Source organism: Nelusetta ayraudi, unplaced genomic scaffold (genome assembly GCF_046127955.1).
Source record: "Nelusetta ayraudi isolate G7.1 ecotype Tasmania unplaced genomic scaffold, CSIRO-AGI_Nayr_v1 ptg000019l, whole genome shotgun sequence".
Lineage (NCBI taxonomy): Eukaryota > Metazoa > Chordata > Actinopteri > Tetraodontiformes > Monacanthidae > Nelusetta > Nelusetta ayraudi.
The window spans coordinates 7,585,001-7,607,500 of record NW_027466069.1 but is presented as its reverse complement, the minus strand read 5'-3'; the positions used below and the strand labels follow the sequence as shown (position 1 = coordinate 7,607,500).

The window sequence follows — 22,500 nt, the reverse complement described above, 5'->3', positions numbered from 1 at the left end:
GACATCTCGCCGCAGTGAATGTAGGCTAGTATGGCTGCGTTGACACTGCGTCTGCCAGATGTGAGCCTGCGCGCCGACGAGACGGGGATGAGGCGCGTGCGCGTGCGCGCGCTCGAGCCTCCCGCTCACGGACAGAATTTTCGATGATCGAAGAGCCAATCCGGCCGATCGATCAGCGGTCACTCCGATCCAGACAGGATCCAGTCCGTGGCCCTCACTAAAGCTGTGTGTGTGTGTGTGTGTGTGTGTGTGTGTGTGTGTGTGTGTGTGCGTGCGTGTGCGTGTGTGTGAGAGAGAGGGGTGAGGGGCGGGGGGAGTGTTCTATTGATTGACTCCTAATCCATTGATTTCTGAGGCAGGATGGCAGCTGAATTGAGGCTGATGTGGGTGAACAGCAGGATGGAGGTGGCGTCATTTCGTAGTGTGTGTTCTGCATCTGTGTGTGTGTCTGAGTGTTTGTTTCTGCAGATAGACAGACTGACACACCCCCTGCACGCACGCACACGGACACACACACACACACACACACACACACACACACACACACACACACACACACACACACAGAGTGATTAACCCTTTAACGACATGTGTGTGGCGGAGGCGGTGTCTGCTCACACACTGACACAGAATCAGCTGTGTCGCTCGTCTCCGTGGCAACCAACAGATCTGGGTCAGAACAGACGGCGACGCAGATCGCAGCCGTGCGGAGCTCATCTGGAGGTCCGGATCCCAGGAACCTTGTGGAGGTGATGGGAGGTAGTAAAATGACCTTCTTGATGTCCTTGGATGGACCACAAAGAATTTGTCAAGCAGTAGAACCCTGAAAGCACCTGGGTGGGTGTCACTTCCTGTTGGGGTAACACGTAACGGACCTCCAGGAAGGACCCTTCTAGAACCCCTTCTAATCCCCCTAGAAACTCCTGCTTGATTGTTAGGATCTGCGAGGTTGCTCATCATCCAGAAGAACCAGAATAGCTTTAGTTTCTGCTGATCCTCAGCTTAAAGAACGAAACGAAACAAATCTTCAGAACCTTCTCAAGGTTCCACCTTCAGCATCCAGAGCAGATTCAGTTCTGCTGGGGAAGACGTTCCAAAATCCCATTTGGTTCCGTCATTGCTGCGGAACTCGGTCCTCCTGTCACACCTTCCCAAAATAGTTCCTGTAGGAACCTGTTCCAGCGCTGAGGATTTATCAGGCCTGAGCTCTCAGAGAAACGCTGCGGTGATCTGTATTCTGCTGCTCTGTGTGTGTGTGTGTGTGTGTGTGTGTGTGTGTGGGAAGGTTTGATGCTACAGAATAATCTTAGGCGCCTCTTCTGTGTTCCTTCCGTCACTCACTGCTGCTGGTGCTGCTGCTGCTGCTGCTGCTGCTGCTGCTGGCCCATTGCTGCAACACATGCACACACACACACACACACACACACACACACACACACACACACACACACTTGCCTGCACAGTGTGTGTGTGTGTGTGTTTGTGTGCGGCAAAGAGCTGTGAAGGTGACAGTCTTGCTGCAGCAAGCTGATTTTATTCAAACCATAACGTCCTACACATACACACACACACACAAACACACACACACACTCACACACACACTCACACTCACTCACTCACACACACACACACACACACACACACGCACACACACATACACACATACATACAGAGATCTGATCTGCCTCCTGGTTGCAGAGCTTAGTGCAAAGGCAGAGGGAAAACTGCTAGCCTAGCTCAGGATGAGCAGGCTAACATGGCCACCCTGTGTACTGTCTGTGGTGAAATTCCTTGTTGCTGAAATTTGGCTGTAAATTGTCGCTTGGTACAGGGGGGAATTGCGCGTTTGAGAACCAAAGTTAGCCGAGTCAGTGGTTCGAGTGGATTCACTTCCTGTCTCCTGAGTGGGCGCTGTGTTCTCAAATCCACACTGAGGTTGGAAGACACACATACCTGTTTGTCTTCCAAATAAATTCTCTTGGAATTCTTTTGGATCCTCATCATTTTCACCCGGTCAGAATTTGAGTCGACCCATCAGCTTCTTCGGGGGATATCAGTTAGGGAGCATGGCATTGGTCTGACCACCCATAAGTGCGACCTCACATTAGTTTGACAAATTGCGCATTGGTCCAACCTCCCCTAACCCTAACCCTAATGAGAGGTCGGACCAATGGGCAATTTGTCGGACTAATGTGAGGTTGGATTAATGGGTAAGTTCCCGACGGGTCAAGAACAGGAAGCTAATGCTTGTGAACAGCGTGGGCGGTGGCACGGGTTGATTCTCCCCCTTTTTCACAATTACAAACCGGCTCTACCGGTAAACAAGCAATCTGATTGGTCCACTTAAGATATGACGGACAAATGGGCAGAGTTTTTCCGCCTCATTCACAAATGTGCAACACAGCAATGTCACATCGTGTATTGGGTTCGAGGTTTGACAGGAAGTTACTTGAAAGGGGGCGGGGCAAACCCTCAGGACCAAGATCCAGGAAGTGACTTTATCATTAACATACTCATAACATACAGACCTGCACATTGGAATTCCAATTAAAAAGAGGAATTCTGGGAAATGTAGTCGTTTCATGGTCCAGAGGCGCAGACTGACTGACTGACAACAGATGGCGCAATGAGGAGCAACAACAGACTGTCAGTTCAACGAGTGGAAGCTATGATTTAACACACACATTTGACACACATGCACACACACACACGCACGCACGCGCGTGCACACACACGCAAACCATCTGCTTTAAATTAGCCTGTTGATGTTTTCCCATGACCTTTACTATCATATTCACATCTGTACACACACACACACACACACACACACACACACACACACACACACACACGCAGCCCTTTTGCCCAATGTGTTTCAAGCGACCGCCAAGACAATTTCTGCTATTTTTTCACTGAAATATTTTCATTTTTCTGTACATTTGAATGAGATATATTTCCTTCGGTGACCTACATCGACCAATCAGATCAAGCTGTGGGTGTTCTGGAGACAATCCATGCATAAAATACAACCCACACTTCTCTGCTTCTCAGGCTCGATTTATCGCCTCGTGGTCTTTGGTGGAATTGAAGCTTTGAGATTTTCTTTAGGTTTCTTTAGTTTTCTACTTTGAGTTCTTCTCAGATGATGCTTGGTTTTGCTGTTATAAGAATTGACAGATGGGAGTTTGCGGGCAGAGCGTGAGGACAATCAGTCTAATCCGTCATTAGAGGCATCAAGAGATTGAACCAGGAAGCCGTTTAGACTAGAATAAAATGAATAATTAAAGTTTAGACGACGATCTGTAAACAAACCAACAGGTTTCTGATTTGTCATGAATAATGAATTAGGAGGGAAGGAACCGTGACTTGGCCGAAAGCAGCTTCATGACAGGAAGTTGCTGTGAAACGTTTGGCCGGCGCTGTGAGCTTGAGATGAATGAAGCCGCTGCAGGGCTCCTGCTGGGAGCCTCAAAGCCTCATGGGAAATGCAGTTTAGCTGACTGAGCTCAACACGGTACTCGTCTGTATGGAATGGGGGGTGGAGTGTGTGTGTGTGTGTGGGTGGGGGGAGGGGTTGCAGAAGCACAGGACCAAGATGAACGTTTGATGTTGTTGTAAATGATGTGTTTTAGCCAATCCGCCGCCGGAGAGTAGCCTGAGCCGGCCAATCAGCTTTCAGCTCCAACAGACCACAAACATCTCCCCGGTCTGGCCCGGCATGTGGAGTTTATTTCTGTCCCGCCAGGGACCTCATGTGGAAGCTATTAGTGTGTGTGTGTGTGTGTGTGTGTGTGTGTGTGTGTGTGTGTGTGTGTGTGTGTGCACGTGTGCGCGCGCGTGTGTGTGTGTGGGCTGCTTTTGCCATCATTTGATTCCATCCGGCTCCTCAAACGCTCTCATCTGTCTCAGTTGGAACTCGTCTCTGGCAGATGTCGCAGAGGTCGCAGAGGTCACCGAGGTCACGCGGCCAAATTAAAATGTAAATGAGGGACTTTGTAAATGACCGAGCGCCTTAAACACCGCAAAATTTGGGATTGGTTATTCTTTTAATGATCTTTTTGTGTCAACAGTAACGCAGCTATAGTCAGACACCTCATTATTGTCACGTGACCTCCGCCTCCTATCTTCTCCTCCCTCCCTCCACCCAGGCCCCTCCTCCTCCAGTCCCAGCTTGCTGACAAAGAGCCTTTCTCTGGAGCCGTCCTGCTCGCCATGCGGCCACCAGGGGGCGCTGGACGCCGACCCCGAGCCAAGCTCTGACCCGGGTCCCTGCGTCCACTCATCCTCAGGTCCCGCCTCCTTAGATGGAGGGGCGGAGCTGTCACGGGTCAACGACACGGGGCCGCCGGAGCTGCCGGGGCCGACCACGACCGCAACGACCACGACCCCGACGATGACCACACCCCCCAGCAGGAGGCCGCCGCTCCCCGGGCCGAAGCCGCAGGGTAACACTCCGTCGGCCGCAGCTATATTGTGATACCAAGTATAATAATAATGTATATAATGTAACTGATTTAACTGAAACCTCCCGCCAGTTCCCCCGAAGCCCGCCCACCTGCAGCCGCAGGCGGGGGGATCGAGGCCACGCCCCCGAGCTCCAGACAAGCCCCTCCCCCCACCGCCACCCTGCAGGCCCCTCCCAGCCGACCCCAAGGGGACGCGGACCCCGCCCCCGCACGGCGACGGCACCGCCTCCCCCACCTGCGTCCTGTCGCTCATCGAGAAGTTTGAGCGGTGAGCCCCTATTGGTCGGAGCTGGGTGATGATGTCATCGTGGTCACAAGTGCTGATTTCGCTGTTTTTCTTATTTGTTTTTTTTTGCAGAGAACAGATCATCGTGGTGCCCGACATCACCGGCGGGGCCCTGTGTCCCCGCCTGCCTGACCCCTCTTCCTCCTCCTCCTCCCGACCTTCGTCGCCCCCCTCGTCATCTTCGCCCGCCCCTCCCCCGCCCGAGGAGGACCCCCCGCCGCCACCACTGCAGTTGAGCGGCAGCGATGACATCACACAGAAGGTCCATGCCGAGGGGGAGGCGCTCCACCACGATGACGTCGTCGACGACGACGACGACGACGAAGATGATGATGATGATGATGAAGATGAAGAACTGGCGGCGGCCTGCTGCGACGAGCTCCAGCAGAAGCGTCTCTCCATGGAGTCGGGCTACAGCCCCTCGGAGAAGCATCCGGAGGATGATGTGGTCACCGTGGAGATGAGGGAGACGCAGCAGCAGCAGCTGCCAGTGCCGGCCCCACTGGCGCCGCAGCTCGACCAATCGGAGCCATCGGAGCGGCTCTCCCTCCCTTCCTCGCAGACGGACGGGAAGCTGGCCAACCGCGACAGCGGCATCGACAGCATCAGCTCGCCGTCGCACAGCGAGGAGCTGTGCTTTGCCGGCGTGGACGAGGGAGGCGTGGCCTTCCCCTGCAGCCCCGCCCTGCTGCCCCGCCTCTCCAGCTCGTCCTCGTACGCCGGCGAGGGCGGCGAGGAGGAGACGGGGGACACCAGCAGGGGCGTAGGAGGCGGGGCCCGCAGGAGGCGGGACTTCTCCGAAGAGGGAGACAGCGACCTGGAGGAGGAGGAGGAGACGGAGCTGACGCTGGTGGTGCTGCCGCCGCCCAGCAAGGCTGACCGACAGGACTCCATTGAGGTGAGGCGGGGAGCGGAGCCTGCAGGTGGGAGGTCACATGACACCATGTCATGACGAGCGAGTGTGTTTTTACATTGGTGAAACAATACAGTTGTTGATCGTTTTGCAAGAAGTGAAAAAGTTGTGACAGAGTAATCTGGACCGAACTGACCAGAGGTCAGAGGTCAGAGGTCTTCAAGATCATCTGGATAATTGTGAACAGCTTTGCTACTCTCAATAGAATCAGGATTAGGTTTTCTTTTTCAACTGCAGCACAGCCAGAACTGTCAGACTTTTAAACACAAGTTTCCTAATGTAAGCAGTAGAACGTACAGATAGTTAGATAGGACAAATGTAAAAGTAAAAAGACATCAGAAAAAGAAATAGTTTATTAGATAAACCTCCCTGAATATTTTTACTTCACTTCCTTTCCAACCCGTGTGTGTGTGTGTGCGTGTGTGTCCTCCAGCTGTCCGTCCAGCAGAGGGTCTTCAACATCGCCAACGAGCTGCTGCACACCGAGATCGCCTACGTGACCAAGCTCCACCTCCTCGACCAGGTGAGTCACCTGCCAATCGCAGCAGGTGTGACCAGTGGGCCCCACCCTCTGACCAGTGACCTCACCCTGTCCTCCCAATCTGCCAGGTCTTCTGCGCCCGCCTTCTGGAGGAGGCTCGCTCCCGCTCCTCCTTCCCCTGTGACGTGGTCCAGGGAATCTTCTCCAACATCTGCTCCATCTACTGCTTCCACCAGCAGTTCCTGCTGCCGGCGCTGCAGAAGCGGATGGAGGAGTGGTGAGTGGCCACCAAGTCCCCGAGGATCCAATATGGCGGCCCATTCATTTCAAAGTAGTTGCTCACCCAGAAAAGGTTTTTGACCTCCGCACTATAGGGCCCATAGAGCGCGTGTAGCTCCCATGATGCACCAGGACGCATCAGCCAATCAGAATGAGCCGAGACACAGTGCCATGTACAACGCTGTGCCATCACGCTGGGAATATAAAACTCTTTTCTTTTGATTATGTGGCCTTTATGTATTTTTTTGAAAGACTAAAAGACTGAAAAGAAAATCTGCAATTGAAAGATTTATTATGAACCACATTTCAGGTCACAGTCGTCCTGGCAGCCATTTTAGAGTTTACTTTTGTTTTGCGGTCTATGGAAATAATGCTTTTTGGGTCCAGTGTTTTTTTTTTGCTGCAGTACTTTGAGTGGCCACTGGAAAGAATCGGCGCACCGTCATATTGCCAGTCCGATATCCAGTTCTTATAATACATCCTTCGTGGCCACACCTTCTTCTACACCCCACCCCCCCCAATCTGACACCAACCCCGACTCTCTGCAGGGATCTGAACCCTCGGATCGGTGACATCCTCCAGAAGCTGGCGCCCTTCCTGAAGATGTATGGCGAGTATGTGAAGAACTTCGACCGCGCCATGGAGCTGGTTAACACCTGGATGGAGCGCTCGGCTCAGTTCAAGCTCATCATCCAGGAGATCCAGGTAGGGTAGGGTAGGCATGCAGTTGTCTCTTAGTGGCGTGCTGTCTCTGAGTTCACCTTGTTGTTCTTGTCGTCGTTGTCGTGCAGAGGGAGGAGCGCTGCGGGAACCTGACGCTGCAGCATCACATGCTGGAGCCGGTCCAGAGGATTCCTCGCTACGAGCTGCTGCTAAAGGACTACCTGCACCGACTGCCTGAGGATGCCCCGGACCACAGGGACGCCCAGAGTAGGGAAAACAAACACACACACACACACATACACACGCACTCTGGAACAGCAGGAAGGAGGAGTTGATGTGTTGTAGCGGGGTGTTTCCTGTAGGAAGTGGCCTGTCTGTGCACAGGAAGCGAGTAGTTCTCATAGTAAGCTTAGCACCGCCCACAGGAAGCAGGAACCCCGTTCAGACCTCATCTGAAAGGACGAACCTGATTGAATTTCTTCGCTTTGGAAGCGTAGCGACAGGATTCGTGGCTCCAAGCAGAACCGCTCTCTTGTTTTCAACCACGTGAAGGTCAGCAGTGTCAAAACTGAAGCTCCTCCCACCACCTTCACTCACAAGGAGAAAAAAAGGCAGATTTAGCAGTACAAGATCCGGCCACTGGGGGGGCTGCAGCTTCAGTCTGTTGGGGTTTTCTATCCAAAGGTTTTCCCACAACTGTAGCTGCTCGTTTAGCCTCTTGTCCCTCTCTTGTCACAGCGAATCCCTGACGATGTGTGTGTGTGTGTGTGTGTGTGTGTGTGTGTGTGTGTGTGTGTGTGTGTGTGTGTTCTGTCTCTCTACAGAGTCTCTGGAGCTGATCGCCACAGCAGCAGAACACTCCAACGCCGCCATCAGGAAAACGGTGAGTGTGTTGGATTCGCCGCCAACACCCGGAGCTGTCACCCTCCATCAGTGTGTGGTCACGGTTTACCACACACACACGCACACACACACACACACACACACACAGTGTGACTCATGTGACCGCATCAGACGCGGTTTGCAGCTTGTCATTAGGTGGCTGTGATTAAAGTCATTAACGGCCTCAGACACAAACACTCGTCGCTCTGCCCTTTAGCAACGTGGAAGATCTTCTGTAAGGAACTGGTTTGAGAAAATAATCACAACAAATTACTGAAAATTGCCATTATAGCTATTAAAAAACTATTACTCTCAACTATCAAACATCCGTATTATTGAATTAATTTAGTAGATTCTATTCAGGATAACAAATCAGGATAAATCAGGATTAAGTGTGTTATTTTTCGTACATTAGTGTTCACATTGAGTGATTCTTCAGTCTGACCCCTTTGGGTCAGGCTGTGAACTGCAGACCCTCTAAGTTCATCCAGGAATCTGTGAGGAAAAAGTCTGGTCCCAGTGAAAACAGTGGAAAGTGAAGCCTCACTCGGCGCGAAGCCTTGAAGTTTTACGGCGTGGATGACGCGAGAGCTTGTAAAGTGCCTCTCGTCGGCTGATTAAAGGGCGCCGTTGCGCCGCGGCCGCTCTGTCAGGGCGGGACGCTACGCTAACAGGCGGCCACGCGTCTCATTAGCGGCACCGTCACTCACAAGCTCAAAGAGGGAAAGAGAGCTAGAACGCAGTTCAACCAGGCATTTTTTTTTTAAGAGCCTCACACACACACAGACACACACAGAGCCACACTGTTAGCTTCCACTCTGGCAACAGAATTCTACACAGTCAATGTCAATGCTAGCTCAAGATAATACACCACGTGGCAGATGTTGTTTGAATCGGTGACTGTTTGAAAAGATGATCGTAGGTGGCCAATGCATAACTACCGAAACCTGTATTCTATTGTTTTGGCCCCCAGAGACCGCCACAGTTGGCTGCAAAAATCCTTGAAATTACTGTCATGTAGGGGGAGGAGCCTTGAATTAATTACATTACAAACATTTACAATATTTTTAGAGGCTGTTAAAAGAATTTCAGCCAATTGGCTCAAATGTTCATTTTGTCTGATTTTTAGAGTAAAAACGGTCATATAATCGTGAGTGTGGTGAAAATTTAGAAGCCAATTGCAGTGGTTCTGCTTACATCTGGCACCGCCCACACATCCAAATATGGATTGGGCTATGCTAGTGTTTCTCAACTGGTGGATCGCGATTCATTTTTGGATCGCAGAGCTGTTTTGATTGGTTTGCAGCTGTTTTGATTGGTTTAATTTCAATATATTTTGTAACTATACATGATAGAAAGTGGGCTAGCGTTTTTATTTTTATGGAATAAATTTAAGTGCTGTGGAATAAATTTGGTTGTGACTTCATGATTTGGAAAAAAAATTGTGGGTCCTGAGACTCAACTAGTTTAGAACCACAGGTTATACAATATAGAATATGGAAGCGGCACGTATAAACCTTTGTCATTGTTGTTGTCCTGCAGGAGCGGATGAGGAAGCTGCTGAAGGTGTATGAGCTTCTGGGCGGCGAGGAAGACATCGTGAGCCCCACCAACGAGCTCATCAAGGAGGGCCACATCCTCAAACTGTCCAATAAGAACGGCAGCACGCAGGACCGATACCTCATCCTGGTAGACGGCCCCGCCCTCTCCCTGCCTGCCACTCGGTCCTGCCCAGCATCAGGAAGTTAACACCTCCCTCTCCCCCTTCTGTCTCCGTAGTTCAACGACCGCCTCCTCTACTGCGTCCCCAAGCTGCGTCTGATTGGACAGAAGTACGGCGTCCGCGCTCGCATCGATGTGGACGGGATGGAGGTGGGTGGGTGGGGCCTCTGGCCGTGCCCGCGCTCATCATCACGGGTCACATGATGGATCTGGTTTAACCTGTCTGTCCACCTGTCTGTCTGTCTGTCCTCTTGTCTGTCTGTCTGTCCATCTGTCTACCTTCCCGTCTGCCCATCTGTCTGTCTTACTGTCCATCTATCTGTCTGTCTGTCCATCTGCCTGCCTGTCTGTCTGCCTTTCCAGCTGAAGGAGACCAGCAGCGTCGCCGTTCCCAGAACGTTCCTTGTGTCTGGAAAGCAGAGATCCCTGGAGCTGCAGGCCAGGTACACACATACAAACACACACACAACCACTGCCTGGCAGTGTGCGATTGTGACAGACTCCCTGTGTTGTGTCTGCAGGACGGAGGAGGAAAAGAAAGACTGGATCCAGGTACGACATCTCCACATCAACTCGTCCTTCATCTCAGTCAAACCAGAAATAATAATAATGTGTGTGTGTGTGTGCGTGTGCGTGTCCAGGCCATCCAGGCCACCATCCAGAGGCACGAGCAGACAGTGGAGAGCTTCAGGCACCTCACCTGTTCGCTGCGGGATGATGAGTCCACGCCGCCTCACTCGCCGGTACACCTTGATAGAGGCACTTGATAGACACTTGATAGAGTACACCAACGACCTAGACTAACCTGTTTGGGCCCTCAGAGCTGCGTGGAGTTGGGGAAACGTGCGCCGACGCCCATCCGGGAGAAGGAGGTTACTCTGTGTATGAAGTGCCAGGAGCCGTTCAACTCCATCACCAAGAGGAGGCACCACTGCAAGGCCTGCGGACACGTACGTACAGCCACCACCTCTAGCGGTGCCCCCTGCTGGCCCGCTCACTGTTTGCTCATAAGCCTTCCCAGCTCTCCCCTCTTTCCTGCTGTGTAAATCGGGGACGAGCTACTGTATTTTGTCCCATTTGCTTCATGCACATTATGACAGGGTTTGTCTCCTCTTCAACCCAGGTGGTTTGTGGGAAATGTTCCGAGTTCCGCGCTCGCCTGTCGTACGACAACAACCGTACCAACCGCGTGTGTGTGGACTGCTACGCCATGTTGGTGGGAGTGGCGCCCTATCCTGGCACGCTGGCCAGCAGCGCCAACAGGAGGCGCTCCATCCTGGAGGTCAGTGCGCCGACCTTGTCTGAGGCCTCCCTCTCTGACCCTCCTGGGAAACTGACCGGCCGTCTCCCTTGTCCTTCCCTCCGGCTTGCCATAGAAACAGGCCTCCCTGGCGGCGGAGAACAGCGTTATCTGCAGCTTCCTGCACCACATGGAGAAGGGGGGCGGGCGGGGCTGGCAGAAGGCGTGGTTCGTCATCCCCGAGAACGAGCCACTGGTGCTCTACATCTACGGCGCTCCGCAGGTGGGCCATGAACACAACACAGCCAACATTAAAAAAGAAAAATACACTAAGAAAAACTGCTATGCTAGTGCTAGCTAGTGTTCCGTGGTGCAGTGGTCTCTGGAGAAGTGGGTATACCCAATGCTGACTGAAAATAAGTGGGTATGGTCCATATAACAGTGTATATTTTTCATTTTTTTTGCCAGGATGTCAAAGCCCAGCGCAGCGTGCCTCTGATTGGGTTCGAGGTCTCCCTGCCCGAGTCATGTGACCGGCTGGAGCGGCGCCACGCCTTCAAGATCTCCCAGAGTCACCTGACGCTCTTCTTCAGCGCAGACGGGGAGGAGCTCCAGCAGCGGTGGATGGACGTGCTGTCCAGGGCCGGCAGGGGGGAGGAGCATCCGCTCCACCGGTCAATCGTGGAGTGCGTGGACGAGGAGGGGGAGGAGCTGGCGGCCACGGCGGAGGGAGAGAACACGTGACTTGGAGGAAGAGGAGGAGTGAGAGGAGGAGGAGTAGGAGGAGGAGGAGGGACGACGGGATGAATGGACGACGATGGGTCCTGACTAGAAACCAGTGCAAAACCAGTTCATGTGTATGCAGCAGACGTCTCTCTCTCTCTCACACACACACACACACACACACACACACACACACACACACACACACACACACACACACACACACACGCACACATGCTTGTATTTAAAGTTGTGTGGTGTGTCTGCATGAGCCCCCCTCCCCCCGTCTGATCTCTCTCCGACTTCCTCCGTTTCTCGTCCGTGTTGCTGAAACCATGACAGTGGGCGGAGCCGCCCCGCCGCCTCATTGGACCCTCAGAACCGTGTGTTTGAAAAAAAAACAAACAAAGACATTGATGAGTGAAAGCTGCCAGATTTCCAAATCTCCCCCCCTCCTCCCACCACCAACTTCATTCATCATGAACGTAACCATGTGCTTCTGGAGGGGGCGGGGTTCTGATGGCTGGACCAGTCTTCAGACCCTCCACCCCCACCAACACCACCGCCAACACCTCCACCTCAGTTCCCGCGGGGCTGACGGGTTCACGGAGTAGCAGCAGACAGGTGTGACAAACTTTGACTCCCTGGGACCCCTCCCGAGGAGCAGAAAGTAGAAGCGCAGTCCACCCATGAGCTGCAGAGGGCGCCGCTGGTGTGTCTGTTCTGAGACTGAGAAAGAAAAAGCAGAAGAAGAAGGAAGAAGAGAAAGACTGAATTGCTTCTTAAAATGCACTTAAAGGAAAGACGTTTGTGTTTTAATTCCAAATTTCCCACAAAGGAAGAAAACATTTTTCTCACTGCTGTTGCCCCACCTCCAAATATGCCAATCAAATTCAAGCTGGAAGTGTCACTCAGCTGCGCTGCCCCGCCCCCGACTAATGGCGACTTTTGGTACGAGACGTGTGATATTGGAAATGGTTCTTTGTAAACGACTCCAAATGTCAGAAATATCATCCACAAAAAGTCTTTTTAGTCCAGAGAGTTTTTTAAGAAATAGAACAAAAAGAGTTGAATGGTTAGAACGAAAACTGCGAAATTTACATTTTGATACATTTGTTTCCTCATTCGTGCTGACAAAATTGGTCTCCAAACAAACCTCCTTTTTGCAAGACAATAAAAAAATGATTTTTTTTTAGACTGACATGAATCAAGACATGAATTTAAAGAGCTGAATCAAATTCAATTCCAAGCTGTAACCATCGTGTACACTTCCATTATATTTAATTATACTCAGAAGTTTTGCTTAATATCTGTTACCTGTAATATTAGTGTCTGAATATTGTGATATAAGAAGGAATTTTTTTTTATAAAAAAAATACAGATGTGCTTCTTCAAGTCTCATCAGTCTAAAAATACAGAGTCAATATTAGTGACTTCCCCCCCCCCAAACCGAACCACTCGAGCTTCCACACAGACACCCGGAGGTGAATCGGCAGCCCGGTGATTTTTTGTTTTGAAGCTGGTTTCCACCGAGCGCAGCTCTCAGACTCGAACAGTGACCCAGACGTGAGACAAAGCCGATCTGAAGAGCTTCAGCTCGACACTTCGCACCATCCGGGTGTTTTTCGACAGTGTGGACGATAATCAAACCTTCTTGCTGTTGTTGTTCTTCAGATGAATCTCGAGGAAGTGACCTCTTGTTGGATATTTCCGTGTTCATGAGTCGGGTTTGCTTTGATGTTTGCTTGATGCAAGTTGATGCAAAATGAAAAACAAAGAGAAAAGTTTTTTTTTTGTTGTAAATATAATTTATTCTCCTGTGGCTGCCCTGGCCTCTCCCTTCCGTCATGTGACTGAACAAAGGTTAAAAGTTCACGCTCGCTGTTCCGCCACTAAGGTCGGGTTCCACATTCCAGATTTACATCTGTGATGGTGGAGGTAAAAGGAAAAGTCTGACAGTGTGAAAACACTCAGAGCTGCTGAGAAGGTATTGGATATTTCAAACACATCTTATACGAGCACAGAGATGATGTTGAGTAATCATTCTAGTTTAATGGGGTAATTATTTTTGGTGAGAATATTTTCACTTAGTAAACCAAACGCCAAACCATTTTTTTTTTTTTTTTTTTTTACAGCTCAATGTGGTTTAAAGTGTGAGGGGGTTGTGAGTCCAGATTGTTTGTGGGACCTCCTTCTGGGTGACCCCTGCCCTCAGCTCATCGCTCTGATCCTCACACCTGTCTGGAAGTGTCAGACTTTTCCTTTAACCTGCATTGGTCAGAGTCACCTTCCTCTGTGCCTCCGATCAGTGTGTGAGTCCTCTTCTGTGTGAGTGAGTCCTCTCATGTGTGGTGTGTGAGTCCTCTCCACTGTGGTGTGAGTCCTCTCCTGTGTGAGTGTGAGTCCTGTCCTCTGAGGCGTGCGAGTCCTGTCCTCTGTGATGGGTGAGTCCTCTCCTCTGCGGTGTGAGTCCTCTCCTGTGGTGTGCGTCCTCTCCTGTGTGAGTGTGAGTCCTGTCCTCTGAGGCGTGCGAGTCCTGTCCTCTGTGGTGGGTGAGTCCTCTCCTCTGCGGTGTGAGTCCTCTCCTGTGGTGTGCGTCCTCTCCTGTGTGAGTGTGAGTCCTGTCCTCTGAGGCGTGCGAGTCCTGTCCTCTGTGGTGGGTGAGTCCTCTCCTCTGTGAGTGTGAGTCCTCACCTGTGTGATATGTGAGTCCTCTCTTCCATCACTTAGACTGAGAGGAAACGGCCAGTAACTTGCCATCATTTTCATTTCTCTTGATGTGGTGAAAATACTAAATTTAATTTGTGCACTGGGCAGTTGTTCACTATTATGTTTGCTTAAAAAAAAAAAAGTTTGTGTACAGACTGGCTTTAAACAGTCCTGACTGGTTCTCACCATTTCTGCTCAATATGTGTGTGTGTGTGTGGGCGGTTGGGTGTGTGTGTGTGTGTGTGTGATATACAGTTGAACTGTGGTGTGTAATATCAGAGTTCACCTTTGCTTCAAGTGCCAAAGCACATATTCAACAGCTAATCAGCGTTCAGTATCGAGAGCACGCAGCGTTTTGGGGCTGGGATGTAAAACCACCTTGTGTATTTTTAAATATAACCTGTGTTTCCTTTGGGCTGGGCTCCGCGGTTTCCTCTGGCCAGTTGCAGTTTCACTCTGAGCTGGTTATAACTGGAGATGAGCATGATCGCTCCATCGAGCCAATATTTATTTCAATATTTATCTCATTTGTTGAAGGCAGAGACTTCAAGATGCGTCATTAAAACCGGCTGACTGGATCACCGCATTAGCTAAAGACGCAGGAAGGAAAATTATTGCGCTGCTGAATCAAACTGATTCAATCACCTGGTGACCTGGTGAGGCTGCCATGTTTCCCCAGTCGCTAACTGATGACACAGCCGCCGCCGCGGTTTAGTGTTTGATGTAGCAAGATAACCCGACTGGCTTCTCTCTCGTTTTACAACCAGACATTAGCATTTGCGTAAAGCAAGCTAGCCGTAGCAAAAGCCTGCTTGAACCGACCAAGCGTCATGGGAAGTGCATTCGAGTTGCTAGCACTTTGCTGTAGCGGTGCCGCTCAGTGGGAGCGAGTTGGAACTGGTTTTGTCGGGTTAGCGCTGGGCTTGTCATCAGTTCTGTCGGTATCTTTGCCTTACAGTTTCTTAACTTTGTTGCTTGTGCCAAATATCAATGGCTGTCCGCTAAACTGTGGGTTCTGCATTTATCTATCCTCTTCAACCCAAAGTTTCACTTTTTTTCATTTTTTTTATTTCGGACTCTCTGCTTTGACATATTGTCAGAGAGCAACTACGCTGTTTGAATGACAGCGTTTCCTTGTCACACCGTCGACTGCACCGCTGTGGCTGCGGCTGAATGGCTCTGTGGGAAGTAAAATGCGGGCTGTGAGTTCTTGACAAAATGTGTTCATCTCCTTGGGAGGCAATCAGAGGACCAGCCACTGATGTCATGAGGTGGAAGCACTCGTTGCCGTTAGCTTCTCTGCAGCGTGTTAGCGTCATGTGACTGCAGCTAGGTGTGCTACTTCCGCTTCCTCCTCCTCCTGTACTTCCACTGTCTTGCTGTTGCTGGTTATTGAGTGTTTATTGATTGCAGATTATTGGTGATAGCTAATTATTGACTATCGGTTGACCGCAGGTTTGTTTTTTGTTTATCGGTTAGTGGCCGGCCACTGCCCCTGCCCCTCACCCCTCCCTCGTTTCCCATCATGCCCCTCTGTAAGAAAATACACAACAAGAAATGTTTATGAGGTTATAAATGAAATAAATCATTAAAAGCTGACTGCCTGACTTTATTTTGGTGCCGTTTGACATTTCCTGCTATTTCATCTCTGACAAACAGCTGTTGGTGGTAGGACTATTTACATATAGAGCAACAACGCCCACCAGTGGCAAAAAGTACTAACACAGGAAAGAGCAGTAAATCTCCTAAAAGTAATTGTAAATAGACTCGAGTTTGAGGAACCGTAACACTGTGTTTCATAATCTGAGAATTCAGTAAACAGCGGTACAAGATATGAAATGAGATGATCGACAATCTCATCTAGATAGAATTTGTGTTTAAATACTGAGAATACAGTTTAAAAAGAGAGAAAATAATTCTCGAATTTATCGAACATGTGCTCGGTCACGTGGTCCCAGCTTGGAGGCCATGGGCAATTCCACATTAGGTGTTTAAATCAATTAGAAACGTGACAATTACGTCATCACAACGAACTACGGCGCGCTGATGTCAAAGTTCCAACTTTCCCGCCTCTCTTCTGGCCGGCTTTCTGATTGGACAGCTCGCATGTCAGTCCATGCTCGGCCGATCAGCGCGAAGACGTGTCGTCACTGGAAATCCCCCACGAACCCCCTCCCCAACCTCCGATTCCCGTAAGAGCGAGAAAGAAAACAAACAAGATGGCGGAGTCAGAGGAGCGCAGAGCGGCTCTTCTATTGGCTGGCGGCGAGGAGAGCAGCAGCTCATTGGTCCGGAGGATCTCAGTCCTGGACTCGAGGCCCGGCCCCCGAGTCTGAGTCATACATAGAAACAGAACAGATAGATCAACTATCGCAGATAGAAATAAACAAAAGTTTTGTTTTGAACAGAAGTTTAATAATTCCGTGTTGAAAATGTCTCCAAACTTAAATTTGACACCATCATATTGTCATGATGTTCACATGCAATCATCAACAAATATTGAAATGTTTAATTGAGCTCATCCGTTTGTTAATAACCCTCCTAATTCCCTAATAATCCACTGGCTACAAGCGAATTGTAATAAAGAAATTGAACTTTAAACTATTTTACATAAGCACAAAAAAGTCAATGACGTTGACAGCAATAATCATGCACTACTGAAAACTTGAATTGAAGGGTAGTGGTTCAATAATTCAATATCCAACCAGCCAGGTGAGATATGATAGATTTCTTTCCATTGTATCTTTTATTTTTGAGCGCTGTTTCCTTCATATTCATTCCACAATGTTTAAATTGCCTTTTGCAACATCAAGTCCAACTTCCGAAAGTGGCATATACGCGATGTGTTGTAATGGATGTGATACTCTTCAGCTGATAGCTGGACTCTCGACGCACCTGCAAAGGTCTCTTCACTGTCATTCTACACCACAGATTCAGTTTTATATCCGACAGTGTTGCATTATATTCTACCAGGAAGTATCGCCTTCGGGTTCGGGACGTGGGATGATCCTGGAGGGTGACGTAATCGTTTGATTAAATTAAATTTAAAAAATAAAATAAATTGAAAAATTTCTATTGGTTATTTGACTATTTGGAATATGATTCATGCGCCCGAATTTAAATCCGGGTTGGTACAAATGGCTAGTCTATGTGTTCTATTTCTGTGCTCCAGGCTGCCGCCTGTCTTCCAGTCAGTCAGTCAGTCAGTCTGTCAGTATTCTTAGGCTCTCCAGGTGCCCCTCGGCAGTCGTGCTCCAGACCCGCAACCTTCCCCGGCACTTCACCTTCCTCCTGCAGGGGTCGGATCGCATCATGCCGCGGTGATTTCCCGGTGGCAGCTGACAAGGAAAAATAAAACAACAAAGTACCGTGTTTGTGTTTGTGCGTGGAAGACAAAAAAAACTCCCTCCGTGTAGAAATGTCTGCTTTCAGCCCGGAACTGGTCCCGAGCGGGGAGCCGAACCGAGCCGAGGCGGAGCCGCAGCAGGCCGCCGGGATATTGCAGCCGCAGACCGTCTTCGTCATCCTGGACTCGGCCGAAACGCTCAATCTGGTCCGGTGAGTCCGTTAAGTCTCCAGCCCCGCCAGACTCCATTCAAAAAACCTCAGATTTTAATTTATTTCCCCCGCGGTGCTCGTTGCTGATTTATTTATTTTTTTTGAGGTGACAACCAATAAGGAAGCGACCTGTACGTCGGGGGGTCTTGACCAGGGGCCCTCACCGTTGACCCGGATGTGATTTTGGACTGTGGAGGGGAGCGCTTCAGTCGTGTTGGTCGGTGATCCAATTGATTGAAAACAGCTCAGATTCCAGAGGGAGTTTGCAGCGATGATTCCAGCACGGGGATCAAGAAGCACCTGTGATTTAGACAGTTGATGACTCATCAATTCCAAAAGTTTCACTTTTTTGTTCAGTTTTTTTTTTTTTTTTTTTCTGTCACAGAATGAACATGCGAGGCATCGATACGATAAATCCTGAAATCTCGTCATGAGTGCCCGTCCTTCTGGAGGAGCTGCCCAGGTTTTCAGTCTGGCTGCTAAACAAGCCAAAACTATTTAATTTGTCAGCATTATATATGGAGTTTGGCGTTAGTCTCATCATATGACCACGACGACAATGATGTCACTCCTGAACGTCAATGCCAAGTTTGTTGCTCTTGCTCTTGTTTGACCCTTGATCTCTGATCCTCTTTGCCTTCTGGTTTAATGAGTCATCCGACATGCGCGCGCAAACACACACACACACACACACACACACACACGCTTGTAGGCCTGTGTTTTCCCAGGGGAACATGGAGACGGAAAGTCCTGTGGACAAGTCTGGACGAGTCCTTCAGTCCCATAAATACACAACCAGACCCAGAAACACACACACACACACACACACACACACACACACACACACACACACACAGAGGAAAACATGAACTATGTGAAAGCTGTGTCTGACAGAAAGCAAAACTAAAAACAAGTTCGAGGTGGCTTTTGGGGGAGTGTGTGTGGATGTGAGTGTGTTTATCTCAGTGTTAAGCTCCTGGCGACGATGATGATGGGGATGATGAAGGATATTTTGGCCCTATTTCGTCTGACACACACACACACACTGCTGTCAGGTGAGGATGCCCTGGCGTTGACCCCAGCGACCTCTGTCGTCTCATTTAATTTCATAGCTGGATTGAAGGCTGCTGATTGGCCCAGTTGGGGAGCAGTTATGATCCCACTGGCCCCACTGGTGGAGGAAGTGGAATCTGATTGGACTGCTTTGAATGTGACAGACATGCACCCAACCACCACCATCCTCCTGGCTTTGTCTTGTTTTTTTTCCCGGAGACCCCTCCCCCTTTTCCAAAGGTTATTGTGTGAAATAATCGATTCCGGTCCCGAGCCTCCTGGTGCTTTTCAATGTGGAGTTTTTCATGTTCTCCCTGTTCTTGTATTGGTTCTTTCCGGGTTCTACGGCTTCCTCCCACAGACCAAGAACACGCATGTGAGGTGAATTGGAAACTCTAAATTGTCCGTAGGTGTGTATGGGAGTGCGAAAGGTTGTTTGTCTCAATGTGGCCCTGCCATGAACTGACCACTTGACAAGGGTGTCACCCTGCCTTCACCCTATGACAGCTGGGAGAGGCTCCAGCAGACCCCCGCGACCCTGAGTGCAGGAAGAAGTGGGAATTGAGAATGGATGGAGAGTAAAGAAAGAAATAAGATGAAAACTCAGGGTGACGACTGAATGAAACGTTGTGTGTGTGTGGAGGCTTCTGAGCAGCAAAACATCAGTCCTGGGCAAGGAAAGAGGATTTTTTTTTTTTAATGGTTTTTATTAAGGAATGTGTGGCGCCTCGAAGGGAAGTGATTCAGCAGAAATCTCACACACACACACACACACAGGAAGTCTGGCTGGCAGCGGTAAAAGTAAACTGCTGACAGATGTTGTTCCTCCACTTTCTTCTTCTCCCGTTTCCACTGAACTCTCGTTAGACACTAGATCTTTTTCTGTGTGTGTATGTGTGTGTGCGCGTGTGTGAGAGGGAGAGAGAGAGAGATCAAGAAAGACAGGAGCGAAAGAGAGGGGCTCTGTCGTTCTGGATTTTGTTGAGAGCAGCGTTCTTGCACCCCTCAGTGGTTTCTGACCGTAGCAGCCTCCCCCTGGTGGACGTCAGAGGAACTGCAGGCGATTGTTTTCTCTCTCTTTCTCTCTCTCTCGCTCTCTCTCTCTCTCTCTCTCTCTGTCTCTCTCTCTCTCTCCTTTGATTGGTATATTGCTGTGTCGTCCGTCAGGGTGGAGTCCGGCATCGTGGCCGACATCGAGGTGGACAACCTACTGCCGTCCGACTGCGACGCCTACTACCAGATCAAGAGCCAGCCAATCAGCATCAGGTAACGCCCAGCGACCCCAGCCAACCTTGCCCACCTCGGTTAGCCTGAGTGAGTCAGCGCGTGACCGGTCAGGTGGTGGTCATCCAGGTGGAGCAGCTGGAAGACTTTTGGAAAGACTCTTTCCGTAACATCCACTTTTGGTGAAACCAGTAAAATAAAAAAGGAGATGTAAAACAGAGAATTAAAGTTTGATAACGAAATTCAGTGTGACAGCAGAATGCTTGTGTGAAGTTGTAGTTGTCTAATTGAGCTAATTTGAGTGACCTTTGTTCAAAACAGCAACTAACAAGAAACTCTCTCGCTCTCCCTCTCCCCCTTCAGCTCAGCAGCAGCTGCAGCTACATCCTCCTCGTCCTCCTCATCCTCACTGCAGTCAGCCATGTCATCCAGGTAAACACACACACTCACACACACATTATTATATTATATTTTATTATATGTTACAATGATGAGCAACTCAGTCTAAACCAGGGCTGTCAAACTCATTTTAGTTTACGGGGCGACATAGAGGAAAATCTATTCCCCAGGAGGCCAGAACTGGTAAAATCATGGCGTAATAATAACTTGAAAACACTGACAACTCCAGATTGTTCTCTTTGTTTTACTTTAATTGTGTTCTTGGAACACTCTGCATTCTGCTTCCACTTCTTCGAGAGAGACATTTTGGGACAATGAGGGCGGCAAATAGGAGACATAATTGGGTGGGTGGAGCAACATGTTAGCTTTGGACCTGCTACACTCTGGCCTACTTGCTCCACCCCGGTATTAACACTTTGTTTGCCTAACATAAACGCTGTTGCGACACCCAGTGGACACGTTTAGAACTGGAGTTTCTTTAATTGAAAAATTGCGGCTGGTTTTTATACTTTGCAAAATCATCTCGCAAGCTGGAAAAAAAAACGTACGTTTTACATCCCTGGTCTGAACCAATGCAGCCCTTACAGCCTGAGGCCCCCTAGGTATGCAGTACCACCATGGTCCAGCAGAGTGCGCAGCTGCAGCCCACCGTCCTGCTCTCTTGTCCGTGCAGGGTTCTAATGCGACAGGACCTGATGCGTCAGCAGGCCCTGGAGGAGCAGCAGAAGGAGGCGCAGCAGCAACAGATGCTCCTCCGCGCCGACTGCTCCGCCCCCATCTCTGTCTCCGCCTCCTCCTCCGGCTGCCAGCCGCCCGCTCAGGTCCCCGTGGAGGTGCTCAAGGTACGACGAGGAGGCAGGAGGATCCAAAAAAAAAAAGAAAAATTAAATAAATCGAAAAAAGCTTTCCAGATTTCTCCGTGTCGTTTCCCACAATGCAGCTGTGTGACAGGACCGCCCCCCCTCTCCTGCCCCTCCCCCCCTCAGGTTCAGACTCACCTGGAGAACCCCACCAGGTACCACATCCAGCAGGCGCAGAGGCAGCAGGTGCGCCAGTACCTCTCCTCCGCCAAGGGCGCCTTCAGCGGCAAGGCGGCCAATCAGGAGGCGGCGCTGAGCCACTCCCCCATTAGCCCCACCCTCAGGCTGGAGCCCGCGGACAGCAGCCGTCCAAAAATGGAGGTGAACACCGACAGAGGACACACACACACATACAGATCAAGCCGACGTGCAAAGCATCATGGGAAATCGCAGCAGCTCCGCCCCCACTCCCCACTGAGCCACGCCCCCTTCACTTTGAGCGCCTCGGCCAGGGGCGGACAAACTTTTTGACTGGTGGGCCACAATAGGTTCTAAAATTTGACAGAGGGGGCCGGAGCAGGAGCAGATGGATGGAGTGTTTCGGTGACCCACCTCATAGGAGGAAAAAATATATCATGGGATATGGAGAAAACGTGTGCCTTCATGTCAATTGAAATTGAACAAAATCAAAGTTACAACAAAATCTGTGTCTTTGAAGCCCCACTCAGCTCTTGATTGAAATGACCCTTAAAACACTGAAAAAAAAAGATTAAAAACGGCTATTTTATGACTTACTTACTATTAACATAATGTCTTCAAGTTCAGTGGGCCGAATTAAAAAGCTTAACAGGCCGCATGTGGTCCCCGGGCCGTAGTTTGCCCTTGCCTTGCCGAGCGCCTCCTTTAAAGGAGCAGTCCGTGACTTTCTGCTGAGTCAGCAGCGGTTCTTCCTGCCTGTGGGAGGTTCTGCTGGGTCAGCCAGTGGAGAGGATCTGAGTCCGCAGACTCAGCTGCTTCTCTAGTGAGCGGGCCCTTGCATGCACACACACATACACACACATACACACACACACACACACACACACACACACACAGACATACA

At 50.0% G+C, this 22,500-nt stretch overlaps 2 protein-coding genes across 2 annotated transcripts in view; both read left to right on the top strand.

Moving 5' to 3' along the window:
• Nucleotides 1-15,422, top strand: part of fgd1 (FYVE, RhoGEF and PH domain containing 1) — a 21,723-nt gene extending 6,301 nt beyond the window's left edge. The window contains exons 2-18 of the mRNA XM_076026779.1: nt 4,149-4,445; nt 4,536-4,734; nt 4,825-5,650; nt 6,099-6,188; nt 6,275-6,423; nt 6,974-7,130; nt 7,217-7,355; nt 7,913-7,971; nt 9,513-9,659; nt 9,750-9,842; nt 10,056-10,135; nt 10,214-10,244; nt 10,334-10,435; nt 10,514-10,642; nt 10,816-10,974; nt 11,069-11,215; nt 11,401-15,422. Of these exons, the coding sequence (XP_075882894.1) occupies nt 4,149-4,445; nt 4,536-4,734; nt 4,825-5,650; nt 6,099-6,188; nt 6,275-6,423; nt 6,974-7,130; nt 7,217-7,355; nt 7,913-7,971; nt 9,513-9,659; nt 9,750-9,842; nt 10,056-10,135; nt 10,214-10,244; nt 10,334-10,435; nt 10,514-10,642; nt 10,816-10,974; nt 11,069-11,215; nt 11,401-11,676 (3,080 nt within the window). The 3' untranslated portion in view covers nt 11,677-15,422. The remainder of the gene's footprint in view (nt 1-4,148; nt 4,446-4,535; nt 4,735-4,824; nt 5,651-6,098; nt 6,189-6,274; nt 6,424-6,973; nt 7,131-7,216; nt 7,356-7,912; nt 7,972-9,512; nt 9,660-9,749; nt 9,843-10,055; nt 10,136-10,213; nt 10,245-10,333; nt 10,436-10,513; nt 10,643-10,815; nt 10,975-11,068; nt 11,216-11,400) is intronic.
• A 2,041-nt stretch (nt 15,423-17,463) lies between these two features.
• Nucleotides 17,464-22,500, top strand: part of tfe3a (transcription factor binding to IGHM enhancer 3a) — an 11,927-nt gene continuing 6,890 nt past the window's right edge. Inside the window, exons 1-6 of the mRNA XM_076026802.1 lie at nt 17,464-17,922; nt 20,143-20,241; nt 20,563-20,631; nt 21,272-21,440; nt 21,585-21,779; nt 21,995. Of these exons, the coding sequence (XP_075882917.1) occupies nt 17,783-17,922; nt 20,143-20,241; nt 20,563-20,631; nt 21,272-21,440; nt 21,585-21,779; nt 21,995 (673 nt within the window). The 5' untranslated portion in view covers nt 17,464-17,782. The remainder of the gene's footprint in view (nt 17,923-20,142; nt 20,242-20,562; nt 20,632-21,271; nt 21,441-21,584; nt 21,780-21,994; nt 21,996-22,500) is intronic.